Source organism: Fopius arisanus, unplaced genomic scaffold (assembly GCF_000806365.1).
Source record: "Fopius arisanus strain USDA-PBARC FA_bdor unplaced genomic scaffold, ASM80636v1 scaffold00009, whole genome shotgun sequence".
Lineage (NCBI taxonomy): Eukaryota > Metazoa > Arthropoda > Insecta > Hymenoptera > Braconidae > Fopius > Fopius arisanus.
In genome coordinates, this window is record NW_011887748.1 from 1824598 (window position 1) to 1838957 (window position 14360).

Genomic DNA, 14360 nt, shown 5'->3' on the forward strand with positions numbered 1-14360 from the left:
AAAAAATATTATATAATATGTGAAAATTAATTTGATAAATTTCATTATCATCATCATTTTATATCCCATAGCTATTCTAATGAAAATTAAAAAATTCCAGTCAGAATCCTTCGCCGGATGTCCTACTGTAAAATTTAAAACGTTTGAAGAATTAATTTTCCCATTCTCCAGAACAATTAACGCCTTCATTGGAGCTGCATTGAATTTCCTATTGAGTGAATCAGACTAAAAAGTTGGGATAAAATGAGTGCCAATTGAAGTGAAGGTAATTTCGGATATTTAACAGATGCGAAATTTCATTGGAGCCATCATTCAAGTATTTGTGTTAATCCAAGTTGTAGGAAAGTTGAGCTCCTTCCATCAGCTCGCAAAATTCATTTGAAATCTCATTGAGGCTTTTCACATTTTCACGAGAGAATAGATTTTTCTAATCGTATCTCATCCGCTTCTTCACAAACGAATCAAGCTCCCAAATCGGTTAATTCACAGAGTAAGATAGAGTATCCATGTAAATCGGGGAAAAAAACGTAAATCAAGTTGGTCCCTTAGTGCTTTAACTGGCCTCGAGTCCTTTCCATTTCAATTTAAATCGAATGATTCCGGGGCGTGGTCCCGGGGCCGCTGGGGCCACTGGGGCCTCCCGAGGGGTGCAAATTCTTTAATATTCAAAGTGCGGAGGACCACCCGCGCGTCTTGTTAATGAAGAATGACTTTCTAAAGTTTTGGGGGTGAAAAACCAAGAGCAATGTGTTTATATTGCCATCCACTCACCCTCAAGAGCATCACCCATTACGTTGGCACCAGCAAAGCCCAGAGATTTATCCTAATCCTCCTCTCAAATTAAAGAAAAAACAAAAACACAAAACCAAATATCTCATTGAAAAAAAAGTACCATTAATTCGAACGCGCGTCAACCAATATATCACTGTTGTTCGTTGTTTCGTTCACACGGAGGGAACTCGATTGAAATTTTATTATTCCGAAAATTGCCCCTATAATTTGGAATTCTCATTTTGCCGTACTTGTTAACTGTTAAAATTCGACATGGGATGAAAATTGAAAAACACGGGAAAACTAAAAATAAAAAAAAAAATAAATAAACAAGGGAGAGAGGAAGAGGAAGGAAAAAAAAAATGTGGGAAAAAGTGAACGTCCATGGCATTGCTGAGTGAGCGAATTTGGCGCCCGGGGTACGACCGGGGACCGGGGACCGGGGACTATCTCCCGTATATCCACCGACCCGGGGCTATACACTGCTACACGTATGTTTTCAATTTTCATTTTATATCCCCTCCTCTCTTGTTTCCTCATCCTCCCCTTCACCAACTCGTATCGCTGTCGCTAATGTATCGCCTGGTCGTCGACATATTTTGCCATTTCACCTTCATTCCCCTCTCGTTTTGTTTTCTCGTGATAAAAATAAAACAGGGAGATTTTTCAGAACATTCGGAATAATCCGAGGGAGAGGCTGTTTTCAGCTCAAGGCGGAGGGAAAAACATCATTTTCGATACACCATTATTGTTTTTAGCTTTTTGCCAGTTTTCGGGGTACATGAGTGAGAAAATTAAAACCACGAATTTTAATTTGTTTTTTGTTTTTTTTTTTTTTCTACGCCTAGGGAGCTGTGGACGAGCCGAGGAGTTGATTAGTTGTATATTGTAATTAATTATTGGGATTATGCGTAGGATGCGAAGGTTTGGGAGTTGTATGGAGGACAATGAAAAACATAGGAAGATAGTAGTGAAAAATAAATTTAACTGAATTGGATAAATTGAGAGATGAGGTAGAGGAACCCACCGAGAAAATGGAGATTGTGAAGAATGAAAACGCTTTAGAGGAGACAGGGATTATAATATGTATAGTTGTGGGTGTTTAGGGTTGTCGTGGACGCGGAAGGGAAGGTCCATGAAGGTTTGAATGAGTGAGAAAGGAGTGATAGGGGTAGTAGGGGAGGTAGGGATGGAGGACATGGGGAAGGACATGGGGATGGCATGGGGATGGTATGGGGATGGCATGGGGTTGGCCCAAAGGCAACAGAGAACAGGACGGCTATTTCCCACGGAAGAGGAGCGAGCCTGGGGCTGTTATATCGAAGAGAAGGGGGTTGAAGGATGGGCTTCTGGATAGGATACACATGCGGTATAGGCTGTCTCTGTTCTCTTAGCCCCGTAGCACGTACATGACCGGGTATATGCATGGTCTCCTGTATCGCGTTGTCTAACCAATTAACGCTATTGAGCACGGACCGTGGATACTGACACCCTTGTAGTGTGGGTGTAACTATTTTCCTACAAGTTCACATACCTTACAACTTGCAAGTACGTGTCTTCAAATATAACCATATATCATGGTTAATCGTTGAAATTTAATATCATTCATTTATCTTGTTTGCTAGGAAATAATGTATTTGGAAATTCATTGAACGGCAAGATGAGAATTTCTCACTAGTGTTTGATGATGGTACAGTTCAGTCGATAGCTCCACTCCATACCCCGGTTCATTAAAAAACTTGGGTTATCCATAGAACAAACCCAAGCCTTCCAATAGTCAATTAAGTCACCATAAAAGAAAATAACCCGATAAAAAAGTTGTCACTGAGCTTTCATAATGAGGCACTCAGTCGTGTCGCGGATTTCAACGTATACAAGTGAAAGAGACGCTGCGCCCTCATTTAAAAATCCACATGAGAGTCCTAAGCTACTTATCCTTTATTTCTCTATGCTATATATATACATATCACCTCAGCCTCCTATTTCCTAGCTGTTAAAGAGCATAACGACGCCACTCGGTTGAACCGATCTCAAAGGCACACCAAATGGCAACCGTAGCTGCTCAAAGAGGCTTCGGAATATAATGAAGTCGAGCTCGTTTCACCAAAAACGAGTGCTGATACGAAACATCGATTTCCCCTCCCTCCCCCCAAAACTATATTTATACATCCTCCACCCGCTCATTCCCTCTTCAGACGATAGTGTCTGGAGCTCCAGCATCGGGTAAAACTCAAAAGTACCAGACGGTCCGTGTCTTCACGACAAAGGAGAAAATAGATGCCTTTGACTGACGACTTACGACAGACTAGACGTCGGTACCTCAATATTAGCCTCCCACCTCCACCCGCCAAACCTCAAGCCCCCAAAAGACGCCTTTGATGTGATTTCCAATGGCACCCAACCGCCCCCTCACCCTTCACAGTCATGCTATGACGACAATTTTTACCACAATAGGTGGATTAGATATAAATGGAATATTTATCGTTTAATAGACATGAGTTTCACTTTGAACACATTAAAAATTCCATTAAGCCCTTCACTAGGGCTCAGATCAATTTATTTATGCAAAATAAAGGATGAGTGATAGAGCCATCTCTTTCAATACATCAACGTGTGGGTGAATGAAAATTTTGTATTAAAAATTCTTTAAATTTTCATCAAAGCCAAATCAAATTTAGCCGAAAAAATGTCAAGTTGAATAAAACTGTCACTGGCATCTAATAACTATGGACAATTCTTGGAAATTCATTCGGGTCTCCTCTTGTTGATTAAGTCCAAGTCCAGTTGATTAATCATGCCACGTTAGCCGAGTGAATCGTCAGGGCACACGTAACTGGAAATGAAGGGAAACCACCCGGGATTCGTTGACACGCGTTGTCCCCTTACTAGGCTCGCGCACACCTAAACCTATCCACTGATGATTCTATATCACCCGTCGATATAACCTATCCCGGAAAGGGGCCTAAACCTCCTCATCCATATAACGATCGCCGTAGGAAACACGATAGGATGTTACATAGCAACTATTACGCCCGCATATACGACATTGTGGTAGTGTACGTTTTCAGTTAGAGTACCCCCAGGACAATTTAACGAGCATTTTTGGTCGTCCAATGGTGGAGGACACTGGAGAGCCCGGGTTACGGGCCATAAATCCAGAAAGCGTCATCGTAATCGCGGTTTCCTGGGGTACATGAGCTCTCCAACCTCTTATTTTTTTTTATCATTCCTTGACATTCGCATGCCCCAACAATTATCATCACCATCAATTACAGCGAGAATCTTTTTTCCAATCATCCTTTTGTTATGACTAATGTTGTTTAACCTGCCGAGAAGAGGAGTTGAATTTCAATTTCAATGTATTCCCCCTTGGAACAAACAATCCTCCATGATTTATGGTAACCTAATTGGAAATGCATACGAAGTACACGCGGAATTTCATTAATCCGAGAACTCAATGCAAATTTAATCATTTTATTCAGCCAATTAAATCAAAATTTAGTTGAAATTTATCCCTGAATTAATTCACCAATTAAATTCTGCACGAACATTCTTATCAATTCATCCAATAAAACAGAAAAAAAAAACCAACAAACAACACAAGTACTTGTGCTTCAACACCCATGAAAACACGGTCCCTCAATGATATTGATTGCAATGTTGATAGCCGTCATTACCCCTATCGCCCTGTGAATTTCACACAGAGAGCAAGTATAATTGCAAGTGATGGAAAAAAAAAAATAAGTAAATCTCTCGTATAGCCATAATGACGTATAGTAGTGTACAGTGGCCAAGTCTGTGCTTGATCAGTCGGACTTTTTTCCAATGTTCGATGGACCTCTATAGATAGAGGCTACATCAACTGGGTCAACTATACCCCCCTTCCTCCCCTTCTTGAGATACACGTGAAGCTCATAGAGCGAGTGGAGGTCGAGACCTCACTCGACATACGTCTTTCCATTCATTGTCATTCAATCTCTTTACACACGATACAGTCGCTCTATTCAAAGCAAATGGGCCCTCCCCCTGTCCCCTGCCCATTGCGCACTGCTGGAAGAATGAAAGAGAAAACGTCAGTGCCTTTTCACTAAAAAAAAAAATGACATGAAAAGTCTCGAGCGAGAATGACACTTGACAGGAAACAATTGATTTTTTTGGTAGAGGCAGAGGGGAGGCGAGACAGGGGTGGGATATCGAGAGTGAAGTCTCGCGATATTGAGAGCGAAAAACCGGATGCGGTCAACTGCATCGTTGGTCGGAAAGGTGATGGCATCAAAGGGCTCTCGTCACTCTTTCATAGCACGTCGAGAGATGAAATAAATAAAATAAAAAAAGAGCGCTCGAGTGACAGACATCTTGTAGTGGAGTCGATCGGATCAACGCTCCTGTTACAGAGCTGTAACACGATGCCATGGGTAACTGACACTGTTAGAGTTCGGGTTGGCAAGTTGTGATTGCTTGGGCTTCATATTCAAATGAAAAAGAGAACTGTGAGAAGAAAACAATTGCACTGGATTTTAAGGCATGAAAAAAAAAATCTCACATTCTCTTCTATCTTTAAAAATCAAAAAAAATTGAAAACTTGAACTGAATATTCTTTTTTATTTTTGTCAAGAGCAAGTCTCGATATTTATCAGTGGAGTGAATAGCGTTGGGTTTGAATACAGCTCTTGCAATTTTCGTAGTGAGTTAAAGAAGCGTTGGAACGTTAAAGTTCGAAGGAAAATACATAAATCCGGGGGGATAGTGTTGGGCGTACGTTGCCATTTGACCCGGATCTCGACGATTTACAAGGCAAACTTTTGGATGCAGAGGAGTGTGAGCACGTTTTCCCAGATATTCCAGGGTGAGGGTCGTTTGCGAGCTTCTTAAGGGAGTTTGTCACGTTGCTATCCTCCTTACACTCAAGTTCTCCCACATTTTCCGACTGGTTATATCGCAGGGTTTATGTACTCGCAATGTGTACTGGAATTTTTAGACGGGCGTCGAAAGAGAATTAAACGACCGGTGGGTTTGCGATGAGTGAGATGTGGGATGTGGATGGAGAGAGAAAACGAGAGGAGGGAATTATGGAATTATGGAATCGGACGGTGATATTTATGAGGAAACTTGCTCGTGTTTCAGGGGCCTGTGAATTTCCGGCAGGCTGGGCGGGACAATGGTTCCAGTCCGGAAAACCATCACCAGTCACTATAAATGCTACCAACATTGGAGAACGTACCTGTGTAGAGAAGAAGGGGGATATGTACGTCGTTTATGATAAGTGAGTACTGAAACTATTGTTTTATCTGTAGGAGATTAATACCAGCTGTTAAATTCTAACTGGAACATTGCCACCACTTTTTATGCTTACTATACTATACTTTAGAAATTTTTCACACTTTCATTTTGGCTCACTATTGGAATTTCTCCATTTTTTCTTTGCAGTTCAAGTTCTGGAGAGAATTACAACTGCCTAATAATCAACGATCGTCACACTAACGTCATCCAGTTTCGCGAAGGTGAGTAACCCCTCGACTCGATAGCCAATAAGCTGCTCAAAAGAACCCAACAGACAGAAAAGGAGCAGAGAGAAGCGCGAGAACATTGCCACGAGAAACACGATACCACTTACTTTGCTATCGTTTGCATTTCTCGACGGGTACTCAGTGTATAAACACCGGGTATATCGTGATACCTTATCAACAGAGGCGCGTCGTATCGCTGATGGATTTTACGAGATCGAATCGCCCAGGATGACATTCCGCCCGACTAAAATCATCATTCCGGTGTATCACATATCATGATAAAACTTATCTAAATTGATATTGTGCCCTCTGCACGCCAATTATTTATATAATAAGCCCTTCAATTAGTCCGCCACTTTCAATGGAGCTTGTAGCGATGCAGAATTTTTTAAGAAATTGAAAAGAAAGAGTCATTAGGACGCAAATAAGAATTATAATATGGCGTTGTTCATGGAGGCCTACCAGGAGCAGGCCACACTTTGAAGCCTCTACCGGGCGTTGGAGGACAATTTAGTTTGCTCAGAGCACTTGGTGAGAGCACTTATGACAATCCAATTAAAAACATTCACTACCAATTATCTATTGTCTGCATTTCTCCATCTTAAATATTCTATTTAACGCCTATACTTGAGATCAAACTTTCAGATAGACCCCATTTAAACTTTTGGCAAATAGAATATAATGAAAGAAGAATTTTTCAACATAGGAGAAATAAAAGGAAATATTACGAATCGTTTGAAAGGGGTGGATAGCGTAATTGATCCCTTGAAAGCCGAAAAAATTTTGCCCCTCCATTTTGATATGTGCAAGGAGTGGCGAACAAAGCCCTTTGGGGTTGGATATGATTTTCGCGAGGGTATCCTCTTATTGTAGAAGTATCCTGGATGAGAGCATCTACTCAACTGAACATTGGGCCATCTAACGCTCGATGATTCCCGAGGTTGACGGGCGTGCCATAACTAAAACTGACGTCCATTGTGTCCTGCATTCGCCGCTAGGCCCTCGCAACATATTCCAGCCTATTCCCTCGGCCTATCCAAACTACTACGATATGCCATATGGCGGATTGCCCGAGCGTTTTAGTGGATTATCCAACGGACAATGGAAAAAGAGGGTAAAAAAATCATCCCGTGACAGAATGATGATGTGCTCCGCTCGAAATTCACAAAGAGAATTTCAGAATGAGTGAAAATGCGATTGAAATTGCTTCAATCATATTTCTGTTGTTTTCTCTTCTCTCTTTTTTTTGAGTTTTTTTTTTTTTTTTTTTTGCACAAGCAATATAACAAAGCGGATTTCTCTACTCTGAGTTTAGCTATTTGGCGGACTTTTTTCGTGATTCAATGTCATGTCTGTCTGATACATTTCCGTGGGTATTATCCACTATCTCGAGGACGAATCATTTACCCCCCGATGCGTTATGCCTCAGAGACACCGTCGAGTACGCAGACTACGGCCAAACTCGGAAATGTAATTTCCCAGTTGAGCGAGTTCTCGTGGTATCAGCCACTGGGATTTCATCGTTAATGATCTTAGCGCCCAGATACAGACGAGGAATCATTCTTATCAATGGTAAGATCGCGAGTTGTGAGCGCAAGTCAGAGGCGGGAGGAATGATTCTTGAGGAGTGTGCTATATGAATCAAATTTCTTCCTTATATATAATCCCTGAGGGTATGACGTGAGTTTGGAGCCCATTGAAATATACCAAATAATCAATTTTTCTTCACCTTAGAATGCAATAATGAATAATTTAATAAAGAATGAGCGGAGATTTGTACATGATACGTCATTGGCACTGCTGGCTTGTTAGAATTTTCTACTTTATCAGGGGTGATGAATGCCTGGATTGAACCGGCATAGCTGAGTTTTTGGTGCTCATTCAGTGGCTCCGAAGCTAGCCAAGCAGTAGTGGGAAGCTTGGTAACTTTTGGGTTGGATGTAATTTGCCAGTCGAGTGAGCTCTCGCGATTAAGGGGTCGACACGGTGCAACGATCCTTTCCTCAGTTTCAGTGTAGTCCTCTCGTCTCCGTCTGTACTTTAAACAGTCTACATATAGAGCGACATAAAGTACATCGAGCGAAGAGGGTGAATTCTGTGCGGCATCTTGTCTGTTCGCCTGTCGCTGGAGCTGTTACTCGCTACTCGCTACTCGCTACTCGCTACTCGCTACTCGCTACTCGCTACTCGCTACTCGCTACTTGCTACTTGCTTCTTGCTTCTCGCTCCTACCCCCTGCCCTCGGGGGAGATGGAATTTCGTAGTCAGCATACACATTTGGGGAATGGCCGAGTAAAACGAGAATGGTAACCACGATAATTCGCACTCCCGCACGCACAATCCAGCGTTTGGCCGGGCGTGTAACGTCGTTACCCAGTCAGCAGGGCCTCCCCTCACCTAGAGATACACCAACTATTGCCGTGTATATAACCGTGTATACGACTCTCAGTAACGTGGAAAACCCGTTGGAGGTGCACACTGGTGAAATCCCGCCATTACAGAAGCAATCTGAAACGCGAGTGTTTCGGGTATAAACGTGGTTATGCATTTCCCCTCTCGCCCACCCCGCCCACAGCAGTAGGGTGTGAACCCCCTTTCACTCCCCTTTTATTTCCTCATCTTTTGCACTGTGTACTCTGTCCGACGAAATAACCGCGACGCGAGATGACCCTTTCCTCGTTTCACATCACTACCCTTTAACGGATTTTCGCTTCACACCAGTTCTACGAGGTGGCTTTTTTCAAAAAGCATGACTTTTCCATCAGCCACGCGGGCTATTTTCGTACGAGGGGTTTTCGTTATTACCGGGGGATTAGATGGTGTCGTTAAATTTCATTTGGGGAGGGCGAAGGGTAAGCTTAATAAGGAATAATGGCATGTAAGTGGCCTCGGTATTTTCAACGCTGAAACCATTAAATTGGGGATTTCGGTTTCGTTTGATTCGATAAATGTAATGATGGTTACATTATAATAATAATTAGTAAAAAAAAAATCAAATTTCTCAAGGATTTTGATGGGCAAATTTTCACCAAATGAAAATTTATCTGTGGAAATTCATTTCATACAGCTAACCACTATATTTACATTTATTCACAGTCTATTTGTTATTTATTTTCATTGTTGTGAAAAATAAAAAATGAAATGGCTGTCATAAAGATGTACAATATTGGGCAAGTCTCTCTCGGGCAATCAATCATTCACTCCCTCATAACAACATCTCCGTCACCCCATTGTTCCTTAAACATCTGCATGACCACATAATCATCCACTTGAACAGATTCCCCCAGAGGAAAAAGTCTGAGCCGAAAAAGCTGAGAGTCACTGCCCCCTCCCAACCCCTCATTGTGATACATTTACGGCCGACATTTACGTGGTGAGTGGAAAATGATAACGGACAGATGCAGTGACGTATTAATACGTATCCCGGGCATGACTCGACATTCATGCGTCACTCGAACCCCTTGAAAAAGGGAGCAGAAGGCCGCCCCGCGACAGCAGAGAAAGCGAATTCATTCGTCCTATTTATATTTAATACGATATCGGTCAACTCGTGTTGCTCGTTGAGCGCTTGATTAATGATCTTTATATTCAATTACTGTTGTGTTGTGCTGTGTTTTATTGTGTTGTGTTGTGTTGCAGCATCGCCCCCCCCCCCCATCTCCCCCCGTCTGGATATAGACAGGTGTATGGATTTGTAATCACACGATACGTATGAGGGACGATACGCGATATCTCCATGTGGATGCTCTCTCGCGAAAACCATGGTTAACGATGAGAGGCCAAACCCATCCCATTCCCCCCATTCAGGGGGATAACGTACCACTATCCTATATATTGTAGATTTTGCTATGGCTCCCGAGCTCTTCGGTTCGACCAGTCGAGCGTAACTTGGTGGCGCATTACCTATTCGTATTTGGTCAGGACAATGGCCTGATAGCCGCTTGAAAAATGTACTCTCAAATTGATAAACAAAAATTGAATTATGAGGGGATGAACAATAAAATTTCAGCCATTCTTCATTCACTAAAATATATTGTTAGATTTATCCCGACAGTTTTATAAAAAACCATTGAACTTTATTATTTTGCGGTCATATTTTTAGGGCAATAGTATAAGTGATCGAGTCACCTGCTTGCATTAATAAAATATCGTCTGGAGTGGAAATAGAGAAGAAGATGCTCTGACAAGTCCAACATTTGCAGGATTCAGTGTAAAATCGACAATAGTGACATCAGACTTGCAAGTCTCTTCTAAATATAATACTCTTTACACGTGATTTCCGATAGATTTGCATAAAAAATTTCCACCAGGTCAATACAGTTTTGCTCTGCTTTAACATCTCGACTTATTAGAAAATCAATTGGATTATGTGGAATGAGAAAAACCAGTCTGAAATTTACCAAAAGATTAGATCTGACTAATTGAAATTCCACCTCTGCTACTAAATTTAGAAATTTAGAAAAGACAACTGAAAAAAAAAATGGAAAATCTCCAATTAAAACATTCATAATACTGAGGATATAGTTGGTAATTAATATTTCAAGAAATTAAAAAGTTTTCCGTACGACACTCATTGGAGTTGAATAAAAAGCAAGAGGGAAGGAGGATTAGGATTTGCTCTACGGCATCTGCCATAATAACCCCCACACAGTAGAGTCACTTGGCACTTATCTACCTAATGCCATGGTGCTTTTGGTTTTTCTTCTTTTTCATTCTTTTATTTTCATTCTTACGTCATTGTTGGTAGGTAGTGGTAGTATCCTGTAGCTTGCTTATCTCCCCCAAGGATCCACCAAGGCTTCTCTCCCTTCAACTTCACCTTCACCACTCGGTTCTGTCGCTAATCAACAGACGTCAACCCTATTTTTCCTCTTTCCTTTTCTTTCCCTCATTTATTTTATCCGACCCTCTCCTGGTTTCATCTTCTCTTCTTACTCGTTCCATGAATACCTCTCACTTATTATGACAGCCTGGATATCCACCCCGTCACAATACATTATTATTTATTAAACGTTTGCATTGGCATTAAGCAACAGCGATCATCCACTCACATTCATTATACCATCAATTAATTCACACGATGAAACAATTGCTCATTTTTCCATTAGAAATTTCGAGAGTAATTTTCAACTGTACATGCATTCCATACGTAATCCGTCATAATCTCCCAAGATTGATGGTTTCGAATTTTGACATTTCACGTTTCTAGAAAGTAGATAACATCATCACATCTGTATTAAATTTTCATTTCTTGTTTCATCTCAGTTGTATATATACACATGTTCAATCACCCATGAACGTCAAAGAAACATTTCATAAACGTCCATTTATAACTGCTGCACAACAGCAGTCAGGTGAATTTAAAAAGATGGAATAATCAAATAATCCATGTCTTGAAAAATATGATTACCTCCAAGTGATTTGGATTTGGAAATCCCTTGAAATTGCTTCTCACCCTTGAAAATGCGGTCTTCTATCCTGTTGCATAAACCCCTATTACTCTACCATTGCCCATTACCGAGTGAATCATTCAAGTGATATCTCAATTGTATTCAATGATGCAAAAAAGTAGTGGCCTAAATGTGAAAATATCATTAGAGAGGGAAAAATCATGGCTAATGTAGCCCTTAAAAATGTAAAAATTTACAAATACTTGTTGAAAATTCATATGGAAAAGAGTTGATTTTATGAGCTTAATTTTTTTATTAAAGAATTTGATTTTGATGTCATTTACATGGTAATTTTAGTGAATTTTCTCAAGTCTGTATGGCGTACACTGGAGGGGGAAGATGGAAAAGGAAATAAAGAGAAAAAATTGAGTGAGGGTCGGGATATCTTGGTCAGCGAATTTCACGTCACTTTTACTATCTCCCTTACTACCTCCTAACACGAGCGGGGCAATTCCACCGACTCCTTGAAGCCGACAATGGAGACCTCCACATGTACGAAAACACACGGACAAGAGCATTGTCGAAGCATTTCTCGATGCTCACTTGGGTGGATCGTGGACGAGAGATGGATACGTTTGACTTGCCTGCGAAGAATAGGAAAAAGGAGTTGAGTCACTTGAGGCTATTAAGGCACTGAGGACGCGGCAACTGGGATTAATTGGAAATGAGAGATAAAAGGGAGGGCAAGAAGTTTGGTGGAGACGTTTTTGCCGGGGCGTCTTCTACAAGTGAAATTCACCGACCAGCGTGAATCAGCATCTGCTTAGTATTCGAGATTCGCTCACGTCACCGCCACTTCAAACGCTTTTCGACTTTTTTCGCTTGATCTCTTTGATGGCAGAATTGCTCCTTGTTTTTCGTGGCTATGCGGCCAACCCAATTGGGTCAATTGATTGATTCAGGCCCATTTTCGAGCCATTGATTTTTTTTTATTCATTTAATACAGCGGGACTCTTTAAAGAAGGACAATTATTCTAGAATGAAGATAGCTATCGATTTTCTGTTTGAAAATATCTCGCTTTTTCAGTACGGAATATTGACATCTTCAATTGAGAATTATTGGAGCAAGAACAACTCCAGCGGGTGCTTTCAAATGAAGAGTGATGATGTAACAATTCCCAACGATATATCCAACTACTTTCCTTTTTAGTCGTTCAAATTCCCAGTGCACAGTGAAATAATAATAGCAATAATCCAAGTTAAATTCATCATTTCATTGATTTTCATCAATCTAGAACTATATGAATTGAAATAAGCAATGGGAAAATAATATTGCTCATTGTGAAAATGCCATGAGTTAGATCCACCTCGTTATCACAGTGTATTAATTAACCTGGCACTCGTGCGAACGACGATAATTATATCAGCGTAATCCATCGTACAGTATGTTGTTATATACACGAAATTTCAGGATGCACTGAGTACAGTTGGTTGTTGGGTACGATGTGGCAATTATAAAGCCACGTTTCGCTCACCAATGGATTTGCCTTGGAGCTCGTGAAAAGCCCCTGGCCAAAGTAGAGAGGTAACCCGTAATTGTTATCTACGTCTCGCCCCTCTGTATCTAGCCACATGGACGCCCGGGATAGAGCATCGATAATGGAGAACGTTAATAATTGATGAATCGTCAAAGACAGATTTGAAATTATTCACTGTGAAAATGTAAAGATGTGGGACAGTGGTCGTATGTTTAATGTACGTGCACTGAACGACATTCTGCGGTTACAGAAATTTTCCTCGATTTAGTTTCGTTGAATTTAACATTAGACCAAAGCAAATCAGCTCCATGAATTGTGAACGGATAAACCTCACTAAAACTCACTCTTTTTCCCCATTTCTCCGAGCAAATGAACACATAATTCTTGATACAGAGTAACGCTTTACCGCTGCCATGTTTAAAAAAAAGAAGAAAGCAAGAAAATAAATGAAAAAAAAAAAAAGAGAAAAACTTGAAAAAAAGTGACAGAGTACGACGCGTGGAAAAATGGGGTGTCTTGTATCTTGGGAATACTCTGGCTTATGGGCTACCTGGCGCGCACAAACATCGTCGGCATTTCCGTCTCTATCGTCCCACGTGTGTAGCCGGAACGGAGGTGGAGATAGAGGAGGGTGGATCGTCGCCACGACGAGCTTGCAGATCCAATTACTCGGATGGAGACAGCCGGAGAGTGAGCAAGCGAGAGAGACAACTCGATACTATTTTTAACTCCCCTCCTCTGGCCCCACGAGGTTCAACCCTCGGCTGAATCCTGGGGACGAATAAAGAGGCGAAAGGGTGCGGACGTGTTTGACCCCAGCGCCAGGCGGATTAGTACCCGACGATGCACTCCGGGATTCCCTCATAAACGGATAAAAACTGACCCCCGACATTTCACAACAAAATAAAATAGAATAAACAAAAAAATAAAAGAAATAAAAACAGCTGTATAAACTCAGATGGAATGACTCGCAATCATGGCTCGCAATCCGTTTTTCAAAATATTTTTCCATAAAGCTTTGACTTTAGAGTTCAAGGCTTTGCTGAATATTATTATTAATTGATCTATGAAATAAAAATCTCCATCTCCAATGGAAGGGCATATTTTGCCCAACCGCCCAATAAACATTTGCTTTACTGAGTGCCCTATCGCAC

At 41.1% G+C, this 14360-nt stretch overlaps 1 protein-coding gene across 2 annotated transcripts in view; it reads left to right on the plus strand.

The window, feature by feature from the left end:
- Window positions 1-14360, plus strand: part of LOC105274171 (uncharacterized) — a 109523-nt gene that overhangs the window by 81832 nt on the left and 13331 nt on the right. For both annotated transcript variants that reach the window (XM_011317071.1, XM_011317072.1), the window contains 2 exons: window positions 5896-6034; window positions 6199-6272. In XM_011317071.1, the coding sequence (XP_011315373.1) occupies window positions 5896-6034; window positions 6199-6272 (213 nt within the window). The remainder of the gene's footprint in view (window positions 1-5895; window positions 6035-6198; window positions 6273-14360) is intronic.